Below are 25,497 nucleotides of genomic sequence, written 5' to 3' on the forward strand. Positions count from 1 at the left end.
TGACATACAGTAAGGCTGAATTCACACCAAATCAGGCATTGCGACAAAAATGCCAGTCCTCCCATTCATTTGAATGGGGGTAGTCTGTTTAGGCTACAAGAGCGGAGGCTGCAGGGGTGCCGCAGTGGCCTGCGGCAAGAAAGTTGAACCATAATCAATTTATGGAGAAATGCAACCTGACGTCACGCTGCCGTGGCCAATCACAGCCGACAATCAGACTGATCAGAGCTGTTCAACTCTGCCATGAGGGAAGACAAAAACGTTACTAAGAAGAGGGGAGGACATTTCTCTTCGTTTGATAATGTAAAGTAAAGATAACGTCAAGTTAGACTTTGCTGACGGCTTCCCGACTCATTTTTAAAAAGATGAGAGAAAAAGAGACAGCTAAAGTGAGCTTAGAGAGAGAGATTGATCAGCGGTCGAATGAGCTAGAGAGTTAATGAAGAGGGCTAGCAGTCGTAGTTACAAAGCTGGTGAAAGAGAGGAGTAAAATGTTATTTTCTGACCGTTTCACAGTGGTTACAAACAAACAAGCCCACACTCCTACCCACACCCCGCACCTCCACACAACACTGCAGAAGTGTGCTACAATGCCTGATTTGATGTGAATTCAGTCTAAGTCATGTGTTCTTAGTGCCCGATGTGTACACATAGTTGGAATCATGAAGCCTAATACAAAGGACTGTAGCCCTACTTTTTCTGTCAGAAACTGAAAAACTGTAGTTCAGGAGGCCATACATTCAACATAGACAGCAGATCACATACACAGAGGATTTAGGATGGTAGCTAGTAGGAAAACCACAAAATGGATAAGATACGTCCCAGAGTCTTTTTTTTTTTTGTACTCTGTCAGTACATCTGTGGTCATGCACTTCACCTGGTACAAAACAGACAGATAAACTGCCATCTGTACCTTGTTACCACCAATGCTCTGATATCCACCAAAGTGAGCACACTTTGACACTGTAAGATTTAAAATTAAGTGTTTATAATTAAAACCCTTTCATAATATGGTAAACTTTGAATTTAGTTGGAACGTTCAAGATGGCTGGATTAAATGCTATGACAGGATTAAGCAGCAAATAACCACAATTTTACCCTTTTTGTTGCAACAGTATGTCGCCTTTTAGGTATGGTCTCATTTGTATTGATCTTTAGTTGTGACATACATTGACATGTATGAGGATGTTAGTTTAAAATTTTTTAATCTTTTTTGTGTGTGTTGTATTTTGGAACAACACAGCACCCATTTTTTTCTGTCAGTCATCTAAGCTAATTTTCTCCACACCTACACCACTTAGATGTCAAGCATAATGTGTTCTGTGCTTCCCATTTTGAAAATGGGACCCTATGAGTTCCATCTGGAGGCAGCATTACTTTCTCTTGCTTGCCAATATGAACATCACCCAGAGAAAAATAGCCCCAATATTATTTGTGTTCTACCCTCTTCTATTTCTCACAGGTCCGTCTGTCCCCTCTGTCCGCCCTCCTCTTTCTCCATCGATGTTAAGCCTCGCCCCTCTGAGATCATAATTATGCATCCTTCTCTCTCTCTCTGTCTCTCCCTCCTTCTCTCTCTCTCCTCCGCCCCCTCCTGTATCTCTCCCCCCTCCCCGTATCTCTCTCACTGTCCCTCCCTCCCTTGCTTGCTTGTAAGCTAGCGTCATCACTGTTGTCACTATGAAACCAGGGAGGATAGCATAAGGCAGCATGAGCAGGGGTGAGCCTAGCTTTAATTGTGGACTGTGGTGGAAATTAAATCTCACTCAAGAAATAATGGCTGGGGATTAGGCTGAGCCCCAGGGTCAAGACCAGCTATTCAGATAGCTATTGACTCTGCAGCACTCCACTCTGAAATGCATTTGATTTAATGATGTGTGTGTTTGCATATGCATGTCCATAGCATGTGTGTGCCACAGAGAAAGGGTGTGATTTATTAAATATACTCTTACTGATTGGCCAAAAAGTGTGTGCAGATGACAGCTCTCCTCAGTGCAAGAGAAACCATTATGTTCAGTTTCAGTACACTGCTTGACATATCTATTAACATGACTGCGAGAGATCAAATGAAATAAGACATATATATTGCTCAGATCCCTCTGGGAAGTATGGAGCCATGCAAAATTCACAAAGCTTATTTATTGCTGGGCTCTAGACAAACTTTTTTTGCTTTCAACTGAGAAGAGCATAGGAATTTTTATATATAGTACATGGTGTCTAAAACTGCAGAGGAAAGCAAACTACCGGCGAAGCAGATGAAAGATGGGGGAAAAAAAAAAGCATTTAAAAAAAATGTTCTAAGGCTATCAACAGAGTAATTGCTGATTACATAATTTTTGGATATATTTGTGTGTAGACTTTCCCTGTTTTGTATAGTTGTGATGAAATGCATTGAAACATATTTGCATGTAATTTATGGTTGTTGTTTTTGTGTGTTTCCTCCAGATCCCCACCTCCCACTATAATGATGGGACCCATACCTACCTAAAGTCCTGTGGTCAGTAGGTTTCAGGAGAAGAATGGGTTTACACTGAAACCATGACTGCATCTCATGCTCCAGCAGACACCAGCAAGCTCTGACACCCATCTCCTCTGGGCTCTCTTTCCATTTTGCTAATTTTATTCTGGCTGCACCCCCCTTAAAGAAAGATCAAGATCGGATAACTCTTCCCCAAAGCTTTTGGTGGCAGCTGAAATTTCTTGGAAATTACACTGAGATCTGGATTCTAGAGACGAAGATTCTATTTTCGGTCCAGGATAGACCAAGAGGCTTTTGAAGAAACGGCTGTGTTGAAATTATCATATTCCCCCCTCTTATACTCTACCCCATTCTTCATTCTTTCCTCAAAGTCCCAGAGGCACCAACTGATGGAGAGACGAAGGAGAGAGTCAGGATAAGGACAAGAATTAGAGCATCAGAGAGATAAGGAAAAATTCTGCTGATTCATTAGGAAAATTGGAGTAGTGCCCTTGCAAGGATTACTTCACCCAGTGAGCTGCATATCTTAGTTCAGAGATATATAAAAATTATTGTTTACATTTGAAATCTGTTAGCCACCGCAAAGCTAGGCCCTACCTCTGTGGTTTATTTAGACCTATAAGGCATCAAATAGAGAAGGGGAAACAGGAACTTTGAGGATGACAAGGGGGTTAAGATTCCTGTGTTGGCCCCTGTGGCCTCTGGCCCTCCTCAGCCTGCTCACTACTGTGAGGATGCTGGAATTCGGTGGGGCACCCGGTCAGTGGGCACGCTACGGACGCTGGGAAGCTGGATCAGTGGGTGAGCTGAGCTTTAGCCTCAAGACCAACATCAGCAAAGCCTTGGTACTCTACCTGGATGATGGTGGCAACTGTGACTTCTTGGAGCTGCTGATTGCTGGTGGGCGCCTCCAGCTGCGCTTTGCCATCCACTGTGCCGAGCCCGCCACTTTACACATGGAGACACGGGTGAATGATGACCGCTGGCACATGGTCTTGCTCACCCGCAACTTCCGTGAGACCCTTCTGATGGTGGATGGGGAGACTAAAGTGGCTGAGGTCAAGTCCAAGAGGAAGGAGATGGCAGTGGTCAGTGATCTGTTTGTGGGCGGGATCCCGCCTGATGTGCGTCTCTCTGCGCTGACATCCAGCACAGTGAAGTATGAGCCACCCTTCCAGGGCTTGATCTCCAATCTGAAGGTGGGGGAGATGCCTCCTACTTTGCTAAATAGCCAGGGCATCCAGAGTGACCTGGAGTACCTCTGCACCAAACAGAATCCGTGCTTCAATGGAGGGTTTTGCTCTATTCAGTATGGAGAGGTTCACTGTGACTGCACCCACACCCGCTTCAAGGGGAAGTACTGCAAGGAAGGTAAGGAACCAACATACTCTACCTACTCTATGCTTTTTTCAGTGCATTAATTCTGTGCACTACAAGTGGCTAGCAGAGTGTGCTCCCCCTTGGCATGATAACGATAACTCTGTTTGCTTGGTTACTGAAAATCACTGTTATGCCATGAGATGTTGCAGATTTGGCCCTTACCTTTGGTGGGTTTATCACTTCGTAGCAACTTGGTCTCTTTGAGGATAGGATGAGTTGTACAGTTCTGATGTGTATAAGTTATACTAAAATAGTCTTTTTCTTCACCTTTTTTCTTAAGTCTCTTGAAGAGAGGTCACAAGTGACTCATTTCTTTGGTGTGAGGCAGCAAGTAATATCTAGCTCAGTAAGATGTGTTCTAGTAGGGTTTAGAACCCAATGAGGGCTGAGAGGAAGGAGGGTGAGGTGCTTTCTGAAAAGGCTACTGGCAAGCATTTTCAGTCAATCATACAATGTTTTTAAGAAGTTTCTTTTCTTTTAAGATTGAGTTGTTGAAAAAGCATTTGGGATTATGTGAGTCATACAAGATTTTTAGACATGGCACAGGTGCTACATTGGATTTGGCTGAGAATTTTTTTTTTGAAAACAATACTTAACATCAAAGGTGCTGAATATCTGAACAGAGTATTTCAAATGCAAAATCACACACTGTAGGTCTGCTTTTCAACTGGCTTTCTTTCCTTCTTTCTATTTCATTCCTTCTCTATGTCTCTTCTTTTTTCTTTCCAAGCCTATTGTCTCTGGCGTGCACCCTGCTCCTGCCTTCATTTGCTCTTGGGATGTGCTCCTGTGCTGTCAGCTCATGTCAAACTGTGTTCTGTTTTAAACCTCTGGCTCCCTCTTTCACTGACACATCCCATTTCCATATCTATAGTTTTTCCCTCTCCTTCACGTTCATCCATCTCTCTGTTTCTCTTCGTCCCGCAGCATTTCCTTCACCCGCCTCCTACCTTCTCCTCTCAAGGCTATCTGGGCTTTCCATCTCTCTTCACCTCCCTCCCTCTCTGTCTCTCCCGAGTTCACTCCCTTACTCCACTTATCTCTCTTTCACCTTTACCCGCTGTCAGCACTTCCTACTCCTGCCTCCCCTCCTCCTGCACTTATCTCCCTCCTCTCTTTAACTTTCGTTCTGTCTGCATCTCCACACCTTGCTTGTGAATTCACATTCCCTATGCAGCCATCAGAAATTGCTTGCTCTGTCTAGATCATTTGTAATAGGGGAAAAGCACTTCAGCCTACATTATCTCCAGTTTTTTGCTGTTATAATATATACTATTAATATTGCAACACAACCTTCACAATAATCAATAGACTGAGTAGCGCCTACCTTGTCCTGTGTGATGAAATGACTTGTAATTACTGAATCTTCAAAAGGTAGATAACTAATTTGCCAGCAGTTATGTACCAATTGTTTGAAGTCTTGCATTTTTGTGGCACTCACAGATAAGCTTTGACAGCGCTGAAAAAAATTAACCCAAACAAAATATTTTGTTCAAATTTTTGTTAGAGTATTGCTTTTGAAAGATCTGAAGTAATAAGAATAAAATCAGCATACAACCATAATTTAGATCAAAGCTTTTAAGTTGTTTTGATGTAGAAAGTCTAGAACAGTCTTTAGTAGCTCAAGAAGCTGTATTGTTTCGTCTTTTGCTCTCCGAAGGAGCCAAACAGAGGCAGAATCCTTCATTTCTTGCAGATGAGTTATTGCCGTTTAGAGACTCTGTAGCACAGCAAATGATGTCACTGCTGGACAGCCATGTATGTCTGTCTGTCTCCATCTCTCTTCCTGTCTCCCTCTCATATTTTACAGTTCCTTTTTAATTCTTGAAGCCCTTTCTCCTCCTCTCTCTCTGTGTGCTCTGTGTCAGATTGCTGTGTGGTTGCTGCAAGCAGATACTGCTGCTTGGCTCTTGGCTAAATTGAGAGCAGAATACCAATGCAGTGCTACAGTGACTGCAGGAAACATTTGTCCTTTTGAAATGAAGAGAGAGAGAGAAAGATAGAGGTTGAGTGAGGGAATGAGATGGAGGTAAGGAGGAGAGAAACAGAACAAGAGGAAAGAGGGGAGAGAGCAATGGCTGATCAGTAGTGAGAAATGGAGAGGAGCGCAAGAATGAGAAAGACAGCATGAAGATATTCATTTGCTCAGTGTTAATTTATTTTCAGAGATGTTCTTTGGTTTGAGGATTGTAAATTGGGTCATTATGGCTGACTGCCAGTGCAGTGGTATATTTATTCCTTTTATCTAACACGTGGATGAGAATGTAAAGGTCTCTCTCTCTTTTAGTTGGTTTTAAGACACTCCAGATGTCTGTACTACTAACAAATCCATGTCTCGCTGTGTTAACTCTGTGGTGAAGGGGCCATGTCAAGGGAAAGCTTATGTTTAAAGGGCTGCTGCCTGCTCACTTCAGAGAGGGAAAACACATCATTTCATGGAAACATTTTTAATGATGAGATGTGGCACTTGCTATATATTCATGTGTCTCGTTGTAGATGATTTGTGATGTGCTACTTGATCATTTAGGCATTTAGCTGATGCCCTTCCTCACAGAGATTTACAATTGATAGAATCAGCTTGAATTCCTAGATCACTAAAACTACAAACAGCTGAAAATGCACAGTTCAAAGATTTGAGCAACTATACATTATTTTATCAGAATACAATGGAGGTGATTTAAAATTGACCTCCACTAAGGATTTTGTACTGTAGTAGCTAAATTAGGCCATTTGCATCACCTTGTCAGGTATTCAAATTAGAATTATTGTCATCTATATTTCTCTATATTTATCTCATTACATATATTTTGTTCTTATAGGCCTATATACTAAACAACATTATTACTTATTGATTGTTTCTTCAATACAGCCTCCTGTGAGAAATATTATTCATGTCTCCGGCCAATTACCACAGTTACAGAGCCATTTGTACCTAAAGAGCAGTCTCCCCACAATTGATATAACAGCTACATGGGTCTTGTGTTTTTACCTGTAAGACTTGTGTTGTAATGCTGCTGTTCATCCTTTGTGATGTGAAAACGTCACATTTCCACACAGAAATACAATGTGCGCGTCCTGGTATTAGTTCATCTTGCCTATAAGAGTCAGTCACACTGGACGGTAGAAGAGGAGACAATAGAGATGCTGGTACACGTCTGTTTAAACAGTAGTTTAACCAATTATCCTGTCCTCCGTTTCCATCATCCCTCTCTGTTTCCATCACAATTATGTTTGTAGGTGTTTAAGAAACAAGAATCTGTAAAACTTTACAGCCTGTCATGCTGTCATTAGGGATGGGAATTGTTAAGACTTTATTGATACCAATGCCATTATCGATTCTGCTTATTAGTCCAATTCTTTATCAATTCCCTTATCGATTCCTGATCAATTTGTAGAAAAAAGTAGGCCTACATAAGGTTTCATTATCAACGCAACTGTTTTACTATCTCCACTGTTTCTCAATGACCTTGCATGCTGATGAATTTATGAAACATAACTGGTAGATAAGATAAATGGTCCGCAACCAAAAGTTAACTGCATTAGTTAGTTTATTAGTTAGTTTAATTAGTTGTCAGGCATATCTACTTGTTCATATGAAAATCAACGGACAGAAAATGTGTTATCATCGTCTCCATTGTGAAATTTCTTTCATTTTCAAAAACATAAACATGCTTCCAACCCAGTTCACTTTTCTCAACACATACTAAAGAAATTCTATTTGCTTTCATGTCTCCATTATAAACTAAATCAATAAACAAACACACCTTTTCTCCTAATGTTTTCTTCTAACGTTACACCCCCCCTCCACCCCGACGCCAACCCTTGCTGTAGTTACTTGTTTGTGCGAAGCAATAACGTTACTCAAACTATGTTATTACTATGCAATACACATCATCACAATAGCTATTGCCTGTTCCCAAATTCAATATAAAATTGTGACAATTTCAATTTACCTCTTCAGTGAACGTGCTTCTTTCTTCTCTCAGTTTCAAGGTAGCGTTGATCATTTCTTCACGGAGCTGTGCTCTGAGGAAACGGAAAGTGATCTGGTCGTCTTTGCCATAGCAGTGCAAACAATAAAACCCAGGTTGAAAAGTTGTCTGTTTCCACTTTAAGTTGATTAGTTTAAAATGTTAATATGATCAAAGTTTAATTAATTAATTAAACTGATGTGAGTTGATCAGCTAGATAATTTATCTAGAGAAGAGTACCCACTCTGTTGGTCCCTGTTGAACTACAAAAACACACAGTCCTCTTGAGGTCATACAGTGGTGTTACAGAGTGATCTCTTCATTCATAATCTTTGGCAGAATACAGACAGCAGCTGCAGAGAGCACATTAACCAGAGAAGAGCCAAACTTTTCATTTTAGCTGTTACAGAATTAATGTTAATTAGCTACAGCTGATCTAATCTGCTGCCAGTGATGTCTGTCATTTTAACCAGCGACGCCAACAGTCAGCTAAAAATCATAAGCCTGCTAAAAGAGTGAGGAGAGATAAAAGGTTTGGTAAGAGATTCATCAGATCTGGGTCCAAAATAGACCTAGCAATCAGAACCCATCCTTATGCAGGATATCATATTTGTCTAAAATTAACCTATCAATTCAAACATGAACATGCATCCAGTAGGGCTGCCACTCAGAGCAGCAGCTCATTAGCAGAGGAACTGTTTATGAGAAAAAATGCCAAAAACAGCCTTTTCACATGTGGGTGGAAACAAAGCACTGGGATGTGAATCACTGAAACAATAGATTGTGGGCTTTTACAGAAAAAATAAAATGAAACAGATGTGTTTCATTGACACCAGATAATTATACAAAATTGCAGGACAAATGAAAGGTACCTGTCCTTTGAAAAGAAACAAAGAAAGGGATTTTAAGAGAGAAAAGAAGCTGAATGTTAATACAATAGAAACTGCTTATGATCACGGTTACAGTGATCAACTGCTTATATGGATCAAAAAGCCTGGGACAGAGTCATTCCTATACAAATGCTGTTTAAATAACTCACTTAGAGTAACCAAGAAGTCTGCTTACAGTGTCCATTTTGGGTCTTGGGTCACCATATCTGTGGAAAATGCAGTCTCTCAAGTGGATAAAAAATTAGCTCCATTCAGCCACTAGCTCCGCTAGCTGTCAGTTCCGCCAGCCGTGCTGTGGCATCCGCTTGGCGGCTGTCAGCGGCTCAAACCACCGGGATCAGGCCCAGCAAGTAATGCCGAACTGTAGATCAGTTAAAAAGACTTAAGTCATTATAAAACTGTGTTCATTTCCTATATTCAGCGAGGAAACTTTTAAAATGTCAAGAATTATAATCAGGGTTTGGTGAGAAACCAGATCACTGTCCGATTTAGCGCAATGTAAGTCAGAGACCTGTACTGTATTTTGAAATGGTCAGTAAAATTCCGTAAATGGTGATGCTGTCTGTTTCATTTCTTTATATTCATGTAATAAATATACAAATGTCAATTAGATGGTAAGCTGCATGAGAAATAAAGAAAAAGAAGAAAAAATCGATTGTAGTGATCATCCACTTATAGTGATCAATTTGAGCAGGACAGACGTGATCACTACCAGCGGTTTCTACTGTATATAGTATATAATGTGCTATGTGGTGTCCTGTCGTGGAGTCTTGAAGGAGTTGTTTAGATATGTCTCTGGATTAAAGCCAACATTTTGTGGTGATAGTCAGCATCATTTTCACGCCAAAATAAGGACAGATATGACACCTTTTTGAACCTGTGTTATGAATCACCAATAAAGATGCAATTAAAGACTGACAGCCAAAATTAGTTTGGTAAAAGGTTCACTGTGATTGGCAGCTGGTCAACTGTGATGCCCACCTATTGAACAATTTATTGTCAGCTGTCAGTCTGAACAGCATTTAGACACTAAAGTCACCACTCAAGCCCAGTATATAAAGCAAACCGTTGTGTATTGATCAAATCTTTTAAAAACTGTTAAGTAAACAAGCATGATTATTATTTCTTAGAGATGGATAACAATGGCTGATGTCTGATATGCTGTTCAAGAATAAAGGTTTAATAAAAAAGTGTGAATAAAATCTAGTTTTTGATGACAACAAATAAAGAAATATTTGTTAAGTACAAAGTTAACATTATTACAAGACACTAAGCGAGAATGTAGTGATCAGAGGAATTGTTGGTTTTTTCTACTGTCCTCTTTACTGATAGCTGCTCTATGCTCATGAATACAAGGCTTTGTAAGTGGCAGGCTTTGATGTACACATTAGAGCATACCGAGAGAGAATGGGGTTTGACACTAAGAAGTTGCCTTCAAGTCTGCCTGAAGCAAAGATGGAAAGGAGAAGAGCCAACTTGAACCATGTGATCTTAACCACATTGTTACATAAATCTTCTCAGCATGCACATTCAACAACCACACTTTGACAGCCTGTAGTGCACTGTGGACTAATTATTGAAGTAGAAGCTATTAGCCACAAAGGTCTAATTTACTACAAAAATATTGTCTTCCAGACTTTTGAAATCCCTTTATAATGATGAATGTCAGCCCAAAGTGGACTCAGTAAAATCTGAAAAATTTTATATGACAGCAGACGTTCTGTAATTTAAGAAGGTTATGCCATCTCATCTCCCTCAAGCACTGTTTTTTTAATCTTACTGCTCCCTTTGTAGAGTCTGTGTCTCCTGTTGCGTCCATTTGAATACCATTGATCTCACTCAGCTGTTCCTTCATCCATGTCTGCCACAGAAAGTTTCAGCATTTTTGCTCATTTACACTGAGATTGTTCTGGTGAAGTGGGAGGTTGTTAAGAAGAGAACATCAGATTGAATGTGAACATCACACAGTCAGCTTGATGTCTTTTTGAAACTGACCTCCTCCACAGACAAAATTCAGACTTTACCTCACAAATATTACACTGAATTCTTATACAGAGAAGCAAACATACATATTACCTGAAACAAAATAAGCTTAATGTATGTGTGTAGGTGCACCTTTTCTGCTATGATGGTAGATTTGGTTAACATTAGCATGCATTTTGAAATAGTCACGGGCACGCCTTTTACCATTAGGGGTTGTAATTAAAGCCGCTATGTGCCTCTGTGGGCCATTGTTTTTATAATTGATGCTGCCCCTGGCTTTGTTCTCTGTTGACCCCCAAACGGCAGCACTGGGCAAGAAAGCTATGCGCTCTTAACTCAGTGTAATTAGAGGTTAAATGAATTTGTGAAAATGAATGCTGTGATATTAATACATTCATTTACTGAACAAATTATGAATAGTCTTTCAGGTTTCCACAAGGCTTGACTTCAACCCAACTTGAAAGCAATTTGTCATGTTTCTTTTAATATATATAGGCTATTTTTAAATGACATGTAAATGGCTGTGTATAACCAAGCTACAGAGGCATGCTGTCTGAAATCGTAGTCATCTGGCCAAAAAATGTCTGTTATGAGCCACTTCTTTCTCACAAGAAACTTGATTTCAGAACATAACTGAGTCAGACATCAGCATATTGAATGTATTGATCTCTGTGGCTATTTCACATCAGTTTGCAAATGCGCTGGTCAGTGAATTTAATTATTTTCATATTGATTTTTGAATGTCAGGGGATGGCAATTTTCAGTGTGATTGAGATTTCTTTGTTTAAAATTGTATTCTGTCAGTAAAGCGTATTTGACAGGAGTTGGGCAAATGAGCATAATGATTTACTCATTACAGAATAATGTCAGTAATATGTATAATTTAGTCATTGTCATTGACATTAAATTTGGGAAGTTTGTAATCTTAATTGGATAATCTATAGATTTAGGTGTAAAATTTCATATTCATAATGCTACATTATATTGATTACACTTTTTGGGAGATAATGAGCAGTCAGTTATGGTTTACATTTGAAAAATAATCTTCCCCAGCCTCATCAGTCATATAGCGTGGGAGTGCATTTACTTCTCTTATTCAGCTTGTGACAGGAAATTATATCTAGTAGTGTGACAGAAAATTGTTATCCGTCCGCATTTGCTGCCTGTTTCTGGCAGTGGAATAAACACTACCCCATTTATGAGGAAAAAAGGTTGATGCAGCAGCCCTTTTCCACTTGGCAGCGCCATATAGAGAAGTGCTCAAAAACAGCTGCTTAGCTCATTACTGCTCACACTCTCCAATTCACTTTCATCATCACTTTTTATTATATACGTTGGAATAAAGCAGAAACCTGTGTCCCTGAGGAATGCTGCTGTTAACCGGCCTGGACCTTGTATTTTGGCATCGCCCCCTTAAAGCAAGAAGCTGTGACCTCAGGTGAGCCTCTAGCTGCAGAGTGAGCGAGACAGAAGTGAGACAGACAGAGCTGCATTCAGGGAGCCAAGGCGTCAGATTCAAATGCACACTGTCCTTTTTATAGCCTGTGGAGATGTTTTAACACGGTTTGCCATGAACAGATGCTATTTTCCCTGAAAGGCCAGAGTAATCTGGGTTTATCAGTTGTTGTAATTCATGAATGATAAGGGCCCCGACACTCTCTTAACACCACAACACCCATGAACTTGGCATTTTATATACTGCAGTTCTACCTCATTTTAGGTAACGTTTGAACATTGTTTTTTTATGTTAAATTACATTCACATTGAAAGTTGAGCCTGAATATAATTATTATAATTCAAAATAGCTTTACCTTTTCTTGTCTCAAGCAGTGAAACAAGAAGAACCTCACCTTTACACCCATGAAGTTGACATTTTGTACTGCAAGCTTACATTAATACAATATCATATTAATATTTGAACTTAATTTTGTGAAATTACATCTCACATAGTGAAAAATGTAGGTTGTTACTGAAAATGGATATTTTGAAAGAAATACATGTATCCCCTTTACACTACAACCTTATGCCTAATGGATGTTAGAATATCATACTACTTTAAATGTGAGTTGAGTGAGGCGGTACAGAAAATTTTAGTACTAATAGTTGGGGTAGGACGTTGACAGAACAGGGCTGGGGCAAAGAGCGGAGGACACCAAGGAGAGTCATACATCATGGTGATAATTACGCTCTCTCCCCACTGGCAACCACAGAGGGAGGAGGTGGAGTGAGTTGGGGTTGAGTGTGTGGTGGTGTGGTTGGGGAGCGGGGGCTCACTGCCTGATAATTGAACTCCCAATTAACTTGTCCTGTATACATAAATAAGCATATTACTAATGAGGGGGCTGTACCATGTAAGACTGCCTGAAGAGGTTCCATAGATAACCTTATCAGCAATATGTTTGGCTGTGACAACACATGCTGACAGAATCTAAGCCATGTCTTCTTGCCCACACCAACCAACTACACAGATAAAGTCTAATGAAGCCCTCCATGCTTCAAGTCTCCATTGGATCTTAGTGCTGAGATTTTGTTGGTGTTTACCAAAGTAGCTGTGTCATATCTCTGCTGCTGCGACTGCTGCTGCTACTGTGTGCTGGTGGGATTTGGTGCTTGTAAAGTAGGTGTCCTTATCTTTCTATCATTTTGGTATTCTTTTTCCCTCTCTTTCTCTTGTTAACCAATAAGCAATCCCCTTAGTTTCAGTTTGTGTCGGTTGGTACCCTACGGGCACAGATGGGAAGACTACGGAAATATTTTACCAAAGTGTATTGTTAGAAGTTTCAATGGTACAGTTTTTCCCCTAAAGTTACAGCAGTAATAAAAGTAATAACAGACTTAATTATAGTGCACTTATCCAAAGAGACTTAGTCAGTGCATAGAAAATAAATGACAATAAATGAGTAAACATGCACATAATATTATTATTGTTATTATTATTAATAATTACGATGATGATGATAATAAATTCATTTGTTTGCGTAATGACACATTAGCAGAGCTGCCCCCTCCCCCATGGAATGAATGAAAGAAACTTGGTTTTGCAGTAGAAGGACAAATTCAGGCAGTAACTGGAGGGAATATCACCAATAATCATCTGAAATCGCATCTTACTTTTCTCCTTGCCAATCTTTGTTTCTGATGTTTTAATAAGTATCTACACTGTCTCTCTAGTCATCCCGCTTTTTTCATCTCCTCCCCTTCTTCTGTTCCTCTTTTTCTCATTCTCTACCCATCACCTACTCACTTATTCTTTTTTATTTATTTATTTTTTTTACTTCTTTCAACTGTGTAGTCTTAGCTTTTTGCTGGCTGAGCAATCCCAAGTTCAAAGGACACATGCTCCTGGGTCTCCATTCTCCTGTTGATAGATTCCCAGCTTCTTCGAACTGACAGCAAAGCAGAAATCCACTATTTAGGCATGGGTACCCAATATTCCTCAATTCCTCATACTTTCATCAAAGGATGTTTCACTACACGCTTATCTCATTCTTTCTTGCCGTGCTGTCTTCCTCCATATTGCTCTCTCATGGTTTTTCTTATATCTGTGCTTTTGCACACAGGAAGAGCATATATTAATCTATACTCCAAATAACTGATTCTGATCCAGTCTTTTTCATAACCTGGTCTTCGTTGCATTAAAAAAAAAAATCCAGTAAAAACTGCTTCAGATGAGAGACTTCCTTAAATCCCTAATCCCCTAATTCCTCCCCTCTTTTTTGCACTGTATGAATACTTTCATGCAGATTGCTTCTCCTCGCAGAAGCATAAAGCAAGAATTAATGGATTAAAGTGTGAGGTTAAGTTGCCTGACTCAAAGCAGCCGGTGAGTATTAGGCACACTCAAAAACATGTTTGTTTTGACTTGCATGACGCAATGGGGTGGTAGTGTAGGATGTAGGTGGGGTGGGTGCAATCAAGCGAGTGGCTTCCAGTGTCAGTGTGATGTTTCCAGCCCACCACCTTCTTCACCTTTTTCTCAGGTGAGTCTTTAGTGGCTTGAAGGTCCCTTCTGGCGCAGTCGTCCGTCACATGCAATTAAAACTTGCTCTCTACCCCAGCTGTCACTCTACAAGTGGAAAAGTGAGCGAGAGGTCTGGCACACACATTCCTGTCACATGTCACTTGACATCCATCCCCATTATAGCTGAGCTGTAGGGGTGGCAAGGAGACAAAGTAGGCCCAAAACAAACTGATCTTTTTGAAAGCTTGGTTACAGTATTTTTTTTACTTATTGCGTTAAATGAATGCTAAATGCTTAGTCTGTTGCGGTTCCATGAGTTACTGCAGCGTCACCATATAATACAAGTATAATATACAGCATTTACTTATGAGACAGTTATTGATAATTTGCACATGTGACTGTGAGGGATTGTTTTTTAAATAATAGATGAGAAAATCGACATGCATCTCATTGCAATACACGCATTACAACACACTTCTGGAGTCCATTAGACAGCTTTCCCAATGCAACAACAAAGCAAATCAATAAGGGATTCTCTGATGGCTTGTTTTTACTGTGTCGAGCATGCAGCATCAGTATCCTAATGCACTCACGTCAAAGGCTTTAAATTTAATATATATAGATTTTTCAGTGTCTGGTGCAAAGTTTTATTCAATTAGGCTTGATTTTTTTTTTTTTTTACCTTCAGGGTCTTCTGATTATTTGTGTACACAGTTAATTAAAAGAAAGGCGGCTCCCCAGAGGCACCAGCCACCAGAAAAGGCGGTATTATGGGCTGCACAGTCAGGGCTTTCCACAAGGATATGGAGTAGCAAGCCAGTGGGGAAAAAGTAGCCAACTAGGGAGAAAAACAAAAATTTTGGTTGTAAAAACCAAAATTTGGTGGCCTCTGGCACAATCTAATGCCACTATTTCACCATATACTTACTTACGCCTATCACTTTTTTTCATGGAGCGTAGGCCATTGACCACAGTCCGCCAGAGTCTTCTGTCTTCTGTCCTGGGCCATCCTCTCCAGCTGTTTCCATGTCAGCCCAGCAGATTGATGTCTGTCTCAAGGTCCCTGCACCAGGTGTTCTTGGGCCGATCACTCTGTCTTTTACCTTGGGGGTTCCATCTAAGGGCCTGCCTGGTGGTGCTTGGGTTTCTGGAGTGTGTGGCTGGTCTATCCCCATCTTCTTCTCTTGATCTCCTCTTCCACAGATGTTGGCCTGTTCTCTGCCAGAGATCATTGTTGCTGACTATATCTGGCTAGTGGATGTTTAAGATCCGCCTCAAGCAGCTGTTGATGAATGTTTGTACTTTCGTCGTTTTGGTCTTGCTTGTCCTCCACATCTCTGATCCATAGAATAGTATAGGCTTTATGTTGGAGCTGTCTGAGTTTTGTCTGCTGGCTGATTTCTTTGGAACTCCAAATGTTCTTCAGTTGGATGAATAAAGCCCTTGTCTTGCCGATTCTGACTCTGACGTCTGCCTCTGTGCTGCCCTGCCTGTCAGTGACACTGCTTAGGTAAGTGAAGGCTTCTCCTTCCTCAAGTACTGTTCCCTCCAGGGTCACTGGGTCTTTTTGGGTTGTGTTGACCTTGAGGACTTTAGTTTTCCCTTTATGGATATTGAGGCCTTGTTGAAGTCTATGAAGTTGATACAGTGGAAAGTTCCGTTCAAATGATTAATCGATTATGATAGAGGGTTGCAATCTGGTCCACACATTATTAATTCTGCTGAAAGCCTGCTTGCTGGTCTCTTAGCTCTGGGTCCACAGCTTTTTTTATTCATTATTCAATTTTTATTTGTTTTTATTCTGTTGAAGATCTTTCCTGGCACTAAGAGAAGCATGATTCCTCTGTAGTCATGGCATTTGCAGAGGAGCTGGGGAGCTTGACCAGGTCTTTCCAATCTGCTGGTACTTCCTCTTTCTCCCAGATCTTCTCAAATAGTGGGTGCAGCTTCTCTACAGAGGTGTCCATATCTGCCTTCAGTGATTCTGCAGGAATGTTGTCTGGTCCTGCTGCTGTGCTGTTCTTCAGTTGTGTGATGTTCTTTTTAATTTCCAGCTTGGTGGGCTTTCCACAGTAGCTGGGCAAATCCGTCTCCGCAGGTTGTATGTCCAGAGGGCTGGGTGGTGTCAGTCTGTTCAGGAGTTCTTCAAAATGCTCTGCCTACTGTTGTTCTATTCCTGTGATTGTCTTCCCTTGCTTGTCTTTCACCGGTTGCTCTGGCTGGCTGATCTCGACAGACAGCTACTTGGTAGTGTCATACAGTTCTTTCATGTTTCCTTTTGCTACTGCCTCTTCTGCTTCTTTAGACAGGTTCGATGTAGTTTCTCTTGTCCTTCTTGATGCTCTTCTTTACTTTTCTGTTGACCTCTGTGTATTCTTGCCTTGGTTGGCCTATGACAGTTGTTAATCTCTGCCTTCTTCTCTTTCCTCTCTTCTGTCTTGGGTAGCGTTTCTGCTGATATCCACTCTTTCTGCTGGCATTTCTTTAGTCCAGTCTCTGACATGTTGTTGTGATGGCCTCTCTTGACTAACTCTGAACATTTCTTGCAATACTTGGCATCTGTTCTTCAGATTTAGTGTGTACTCCTCCCTTTCCTGTGTGTCTTTCAAAAGGTAGATGTTGAACTTGTCTCTTTGTTGCTGCTTCAGTTTCAGTTTCAGCTTCAGCGTGGGGACTAGCAGGTGGTGATCTAAAGCCATGTCTGCTCCTCTCCTCACACATAGGTCCCACAGTGATCTCCTGAACTTCCTGGTTATAAGGAAGTGGTCTATCTGGTGGTTCGCCACACCACACCACACCATCTGATGATACCCAGGTTGCATTGTGGATCCTCTTGTGTGGAAATATGCTTCCTCTGATAACTAGGTTGTTCAGGGCACAGGTGTCCACAAGTCCATTCCATCATATAAGCTGATCTTAATTATTGCATATTTTAATGAGTTTGCCTACCTGATTGTAAACATGTAGAGAATTATTGTAAAGGAGAATTAGGCTTCTTGTGTGTTTTAGTCCACACAGTCTGTAAAAATGTAAACCATGGATAAAATGTATGATGTGGAAAACATATAAACTTCATCATTTATATTATTGCAGGAAGTTCCATTACATCATATTTTATTTTTGAAACATAATTTGGGGCATCTAACATTCATTTGCATAATTGGCCAATGGCAAAAAATACAGAAGAATTCTAGGATATTTCAAACTAAAATTACAGTGTGAGGCTGAGGCATAGCCCACATTTTCCTCATAGGACATAGTCCTGAAACTTTGACAACATTGCCTTTGTCACATCTGTTTGGAGTATATGGAAAATGCAGAGCTTTCAGCTGACTATTTAATACTGACTGCGCAATTGTCAAGTCTCTGCCATTTGTGTTTTCCAGTGTTTTCTGAAGTAGCCTATCTAATTAGGATGCACCCTGTTTGTCCATTCAACGCAATTCTTAACGTGTTTTGTCATCAATTATTTTTGTAATATTTGTTAAACACTGAAGACGACTCTCCACTCTCTAACCAGCAGAACACAACCTCGCATGTTGGGACAGGACTGATATAGACTGATACAGACAGATAGGCACATTTCTCTATCATCATGCTTGCATTGTTTTGAAGCGGAGACTAGTGGTCATAAATGTACACACATAGCGAATCGCAACTTGTTAATCGAAACTATGCTGTTAGAATCAAACATTAATATAATGAAGTAGCCGGCTGGACTTAGATGAGTAGTTGCAGCTCAAACTCAGCAGATAAAGCATTGATTTGGGCTAGTTGTAATTAAAGTCAATCAAGTTACACCTCTATTCATATTATTTTGGACTGAAAAGGACTTGGGAATCCAAAGCCACAATATAACACAGTTTAGAGGGCAACAATGGACATATACATATTTACAAGGGAGGCACTTGGGAATAAACCTTTGGAAGTGAGATCTTTCATGCATGATTGCACATAAAAATGCTGCACTATGTTATATTCACTATTACTTTGTAGCCTGAGGAGGAGATGTAGTGTTACGTTTAACTCTGATAATGGTCTATATTACTCTAAGTTTTTATTAGAACACTTTGTAACCATGAAAGAACACAAATGTTAGCAATCCATTTTTGTCCCACACCCACCTCTACAGTGGATATTGTAGGCTACATATCAGCAGTACATGTTAAAGCCTACATAAAATAGTCATAGCTTATTGCTTTTATTGTTTGATTATTAGTTTATTTCTTCTCTGGCATCTTTTTATATTCTGGTGTGCTCACATCTTGGCAGCTGTAACAAATTAAATTTCCTACTTGGCTGAATGGTTTCACCTTACACTCTGCTCTTGATATGTTGCTGTTACTGTTTCGTTTGACACACACTCAACGTCCAGCTTTGAGTGTGTTCTCACTCAAAGCTGGACTTTGAGTGTGTTCTCATTCAAGAGTGGGCTCTCACTCGAAGGCTTGGTTTAGAGCAAGTTGGTTAACTTTTTTTTGACAATTGTTTAAGGGTCACCAGTGAAACCAAATGGTTCAATACGTTTGTGAGACAGGCCACAAGATATTATATGATATTATGTTTCATTAAGATAATGGCTAACATTATCTTAATGCAAAGAAACATGGTTGCCAAAGAACTGAGGATGTATAATATGGCCCTTGGATGCTACATTACATCACCCGGAACCCTTGTGCATTAATATATGTTCAGATTAGCCATATTGTGCCATTCACTTATAGCTTGGCTCAAAAAACACAACTGCTGCTCTTAGCACTACACAACTTGAGTCTACACAGTCATGCTGGGTGTTTTTTTTTGGACTACTGCACTTAAAAGCTCAAGGAAGCCAATCTAAGCATGGTTTATTGCACCTACATGTGAAAGGATCTGGAGAGAAACTAAAAGAAAAGATGGGAGAAAATGAGATTGTGAAGTGCTGAACACCCCACCTTCATAGCTGCAAACTGTTGATCTCAGTCAACCAGTTTTGCTCTGTAACCCCAGGCTCCTGGTGACAATGATGACTGACTGTAATGTGACTGATAAGAGATGCTTGTGACTCCATGCATCAGGTGACCCCCTGTGGCCCTCTTCTGGACAACTTGTTTGTGCACTGAGTCAGAAACAAGATACATGGGAAAGCAGGGAAGAAAGGTTTGGGGGAAACAAATAACAGGGTGAAAAAGGGGTGAAAGCTCAGAGGAGGTTTTGGACCAAAGTGAGGCTTGGAAGACATTGCTTTCAACACCGACTGAGGGAAAATCTTCACCTTTCTTCAGTCCCTCCCTTCTTTCTGGGATTCCACTTCAATCAAACACCTGCCAGCTGAGCTTCAAAAGAGGACTGTAATCCCCCTCCCTTCACAAGCTAAAGACCCCTGCAAATGTAATATTACAATATTGATAGACTGAATAGAGCAGGTTCTGATACTGCCTGAGGTGCCTTTATAGCCCTGACTGAGTGTGTGACTCGAGCCCCTGTCGATACAGGTACAAACAACCCTGCACTACACTAAAGCATATAAAGGAAATCACAACATGTAAGACTCAAATTGGCCTTTGGAGACTACCTAAAGGAGCTAAGTTGTCATCACTGCTGATTTCTGCATGAACAGGGTGGCATTCATTATTACTTTATACATCTCCTGTGAACCGGGCTGGTTCTATGACATTTATTTATTTATATAGCCTTCCAAACAGACGGGACCACCTATGGAGTTAATACAGCGCCGGCGACACCAAATTACTAGGAAATGAGGTCTGATTGCTGATGTGCCTGCTGCTGTAATGCCGTCACTCAAGTTGCAAGCTGTTTGTGCTTGTGGCTCATCAGAGCTCTCCTGCCTCACTGCTGAGTGAGACTGAGGGTAAAACTTCTCTTTTATTTATTTTTACACTACTTTCAATTTGACTGGTGCATTTTTTCAATGAAATAACCTGGCTAATTGAAGAATCTGTTGGGTTCTGCAAGAGTGTGGAGAAAAAAGCGAAAGATTTTGGGCTACATTTTTTTTTTTTTTGACTAAGCTACAATTAAAGTCAGCATGCTCACTGTGCAGGGCAATAACCTGGTGAATTAGCCCACCAAGTGCCATGTTGTATAGCAAACAGGACATTGACTGATAAAGGTCATTGCGGTTGAAACACAATAAGATGGCTGAACTTGTTTGAGCTGGAAATCTGAGGTAAGCAAATGGCACCATCAAAGCAAAAGCTGCCAAAGGTAGAAACTCATAATGGGGGGTCCAGATAGTTAGGACACTCAGACAGGAAGGAGGACATTTTTGAGCATGTGGAGAGCACCAAGATATAAAGAGAGAAACTCATCTTCGGCTAATTAGCAGACAGAAATACGCTGCATGGCACAACAGCGTGGCAGTGATAGTGACAAAGTCGCCCAAAACCTTAAGAATGGGCTTATGTCTCTGATGGATTACCTGGGGTGATATTTGTCAGGGAAAATTGAACAGCTTGAGGGGCACACTGTGAGTGCTGGGAGGGCAGCACATAGTGATGCCAGTCTGGAGATTGTGTATCTGTGGGAATGTTTAGAATTGCAATCAGGAGACGTATGTGAGGAGTGTGGGACTCACCCCAGTGGTGAGGCCTTTAGCATGGCTTCTCTGTGTCTCACAGGCAGGTTGACAGATGGTATGGAAATATTCACAAAAAAGGAGCAACAAAGAAAGGTAGACAGAGACATTTCACCTTTGTTTCTTTGTACATCCAGTTCCTCCACTGATATAACTGTTTTGCCACACAGGCATGGACCTTAACGATAAGTTTTCAGTTTCATTAGCATCAATATGATGACATGATAATGTGATGCAAGAAAACAGACTTTATTTTCACATTCTGAAATTATTATTGTAATTATTCACTCTTTCCATGCTTTTGGAGCAGTCATGACAACATAGCACCACATTTATTCATAGCCACCCTTCTCAGCAGAAGGACTTAATCACACATTTCCATAAACACATAAACACATTGACACACATCCTCTGGTGTCACCGCTCACAAACCGAGCAGGGAAGGTAAATATTGACTGACAGTCTTCTCATTAAAAGGCTTTTTGACTATCATACCCTGAAAAGGACATATAGTACACTAATTGCAAATGTTAGAGTGCAAGGGGCAATGTGTGCTCATGATAATGGTCACCCTTTGTCTACTGCTTCTCCACTGGAGACCCTGCGTAGGCCTATTGCCAAGGGATAAGGGCAGAAGGGTGGAATCAGATTGGAGGTCATCCTGGGTCTTGGGAATTACACGATTTCACTGTAAATGCAGAAAACATAGTTCATGTGAAAATAGGGTTAATCTTGTTATGCCGGGAGATCATGCCAAGTTTATACAATGGACACAGCTTCTAGAACCCATTTTCTCTGCCAGCTGTTGTCTCTGTATTCCACTAAGCCGTGCATTTTTAAAAACCATCTTTACAGCTCAGAGTTACAATAAGCATAATGCCTTCCCCTAATGCTTGTTGTTCAGCCATGGTTTAAATTAGGTCCATCATAGCAACAAAGTCATACAAAGTCACCAATACCATTGGTAAAATGTGAAATATTATAAAAATGAAACTGCACAGTAAAGACTTATCTCATGAATATGGAGACAAGAACTAGAGCAAGAGAGAGTAAAGAGACAAGACATAAAATAAATCACAATCCCAAAGAGAATTGTTCTGCTGTTCACATGTCTGATCAAGCTTAAAAATGCTATTACTCTATTGTCACTGGGGCTGTTCTCCCTGGTTTAACTTCGAAAGATGCACTGACTTTTCCACTTCAGGTCTAATACGCGCCAACAGTTCACCTCTCCCTTTTCTTTGCGAGAGGATAATACTAGCTCCTCTTTTTATTGTGATGAAAAGGCAGTGCTGGCTTTAATGTGATTTCATTTCCTCTGCGCTTGGAGCTTCTATAGGCAGAAGTCCTGACAGTCACTTTACCTGAAAGCAATCAGTAGGAATGACCGTTGCTTTAGTGTGTGATTGAATACCAATAAATCTGACCCTCTTATTTCCCCTTTGAACACAGAATGGTGGAGGGATGCCAGCTTGTACAGACAAGAGAGTGGATTATCTTCCCTGGTGGACTTTTAGCTACATGATCCGGCATCACAGTGCAAAGCTTCCGTAAAATATGTAGTGGAAGAGATTGATTGAAGCTGATACAGTAATCCATATTATACTTACAACATTTATATTACCTCAGCCATTCTGTATCTCTCTGTTGTACTGTATGAACAAGTATCTCTTGCCCTTTGACTTTTCATTGATATTGGAGGAGGTTAGAGTGCAGAGGTCATAGTGACTCAGGACTGTGTTTGCAGCCTGCCTTCCATGGACCTCTCATTGATCTGTCTTTGAATTTTTCTTTTCTCCTCTTTTCCATCTGTACCACAAAGTGTGGAACTTGGCTCATACATAAAACAAGTCTAGACAATCACCATCTGCATCATTCTATCCCCTGAGTTTCAAAGACTAAACCATGACGCAAGCATCTCAAAATGGCTTCCTGGATGGTTTTGAAAAGAAAGGGCAGATGGGGGTAGGGATTAATTCCATGTTTTATTTGTGCTGCTAATGACAAAGAGGCTGTTTTGGCCCTTGTGAGGGGAGAGGCAATCTTGAAGTGAACTGACAAGATTTTGACCAAAAATAAATATATTCCCATAATACTTCTATGGCAACAAGACACAATAGTCACACCCACATAGCTGGTAATGAATGATCAACCTAGCATTATCCTTTTATCTTCGCCCACAGGGGTGTTAATGAACTATGTCTGTGTAAAACGGAAGAGGTAGGTAGGACTTAAAGGATCCTTTTTAAAATTGGGTAGAGAGTGAAAACTGAGGCAACCAAAGAGCCAACACCAAACAGTAAGTCAACAATAATTTATTACAAAAAGCAATAAATACAATCTGTTAAAAACTATAATATGAACTATAAAATGTTAAATAAAATTATACTACTAAAATGAATAAATTTTGAAATAAAAGTACAATGAAAAAAAAAATGTTGAAATTAAGAATACTAAAACTATAAAATGTTAAACGTCTATAGTGTCGCTTAAAACAGCTTGAGGGTCTGTTTTCCTTTAGAGAGAGGAGAAGAGTCTTTACACGTCTTAGAAGTGACCAGAGGGGAGTTTTGGACTGTTGGCCTACCTAACAATGACAGTAGGTGACGCTGGCCTTATCTGTAAGTGGGGATCATTTGTAGGTTGCCTGCTGGCTCTTCCTCCCCGGAGCCGCCGACCTCTTCTGGCTGCCGACCTCTTCTGGCTGCCGACCTCCGCTGGCCACCGGCCCACACTGGCCGCAGACCTCTGCTGCTCACTGGTAACATCTCGTTAGAGACAGCTAGCAATAACTAGACCCAAAACCACCCGCTTGTCCCCAAGAGTACTTTTCTTGTTTACCCACACAACTGGGCAGAGCTCTCACTCTGCCCGCTGTCTGTGTTGCGCTGTAGTACTCTGGGTAGTTTCCTCTCTCGTCTCTACTTGTTTCTCCTCTCTGTCTGAATCTCCTGCATGCCCTTTGGCCACCTGGAGGGGAATGGTACTTCAGGAAACTGGGGAGTGTCACCCTGCCTGCGGTCCCTGGTCGCCATGGTGGGGCACCTCCTGGGCCTTTTCCCTCTCTCCCTCTCCCTCCCATAATTCTGCCATGGTGCGCCCATAGGTGCACCCAGGGAGAGAGGTATACTCAAGCCCTCCATGAAAAAGTTGCCCACACCTGGTTCTTACCTGGACCACAGGCAGGGCTAAACACTGCTCAACATGTCTGTCGTCCCTCCTCCTGACATGTGCTCTCTATTCTCCTTCCTTTTCGCCCGATTCCCCCCTGTTGCCATGTTGCTTGGCTCAGCCTTTGTTTTCGTGTACGGGTGTCTAGTCCCTCTTCCTAGGTGTGCTGTTGGTTCCTCCAGCTGCACCCTTGTGTCTGATTGGTTCACAACAATGTCTATCAATGAGCTCAACCAGGTGCAAGTATTTAGTGGTAATCACAGTGGTAGGAAGTTAAACATGCATCAAACATTAGCAACAGCAGATTTCAAACTAAAAACATGCAAATAAAACCAAGCACAGCAATAAAAGCAATTTAAAACACAACACATAAAAACATGCAATATAAAATAACCACAGAAAATATAAAACTATAAATATAAGGAATCAAATAAAACCACTACTTCCACCGTGTGACATCTGGGCTGGATTTTTATCAGTGTGATACATTTATTATGTAAATTCAAATACAGACTTATACTTTATTCACACACAAACATACATGCAGGGACAGACACACAAACCTACCGTAAACAGATGAGCTAGAGATGGATGTGTTTACTTCGTCTGTCTTCAGCCAGGTAACTACTGTGATATGGCCTGGTTTTTCAGTGTATTTGGGACTGTGTGTGTGTGTCATCGCACAGCACAGGTGGCGGGCAGCAGGGACGGGAGCAGGCCAGTGAGCAGGTAGAATACCACTGAGGTGGAAATAACACAGTCTGGACTCCTCCGTTGCTCGGAGAGGCCTGGCGTGAAATGCTGCAGGTAATGCTGACCGCACACTGTTGCTCCCCCTGCGCTGAACAAAATCTGGTACAGGTGCATCTGTGTGGCTTTGTATATCTGGGCAAGTCATGCAGGTATTTGCTGGCATGGATGCGTAAACAAGCAAATGCACACAGATAAATAAACTGTACATATGTAAACAAAAAAAATTTCAGCAGTTTGACCTTTGTGACTGTTTTATGTCCAGATTGGTGCTTGATAGCTGATACTGACTGTTGAACTTGGAATAGAATAAAAATAAACCAGTTGCGAGCTAG

The 25,497-nt window shown here is 40.9% G+C and overlaps 1 protein-coding gene across 4 annotated transcripts in view; it reads left to right on the forward strand.

Annotated features, from left to right (window-relative positions):
• Nucleotides 1-25,497, forward strand: part of nrxn2b (neurexin 2b) — a 714,140-nt gene that overhangs the window by 90,535 nt on the left and 598,108 nt on the right. For all 4 annotated transcript variants that reach the window (XM_044341047.1, XM_044341046.1, XM_044341049.1 and 1 more), the window contains exon 2: nucleotides 2,446-3,850. In XM_044341047.1, the coding sequence (XP_044196982.1) occupies nucleotides 3,139-3,850 (712 nt within the window). In that variant the 5' untranslated portion in view covers nucleotides 2,446-3,138. The remainder of the gene's footprint in view (nucleotides 1-2,445; nucleotides 3,851-25,497) is intronic.

Source organism: Thunnus albacares, chromosome 22 (genome assembly GCF_914725855.1).
Source record: "Thunnus albacares chromosome 22, fThuAlb1.1, whole genome shotgun sequence".
Taxonomy (NCBI): domain Eukaryota; kingdom Metazoa; phylum Chordata; class Actinopteri; order Scombriformes; family Scombridae; genus Thunnus; species Thunnus albacares.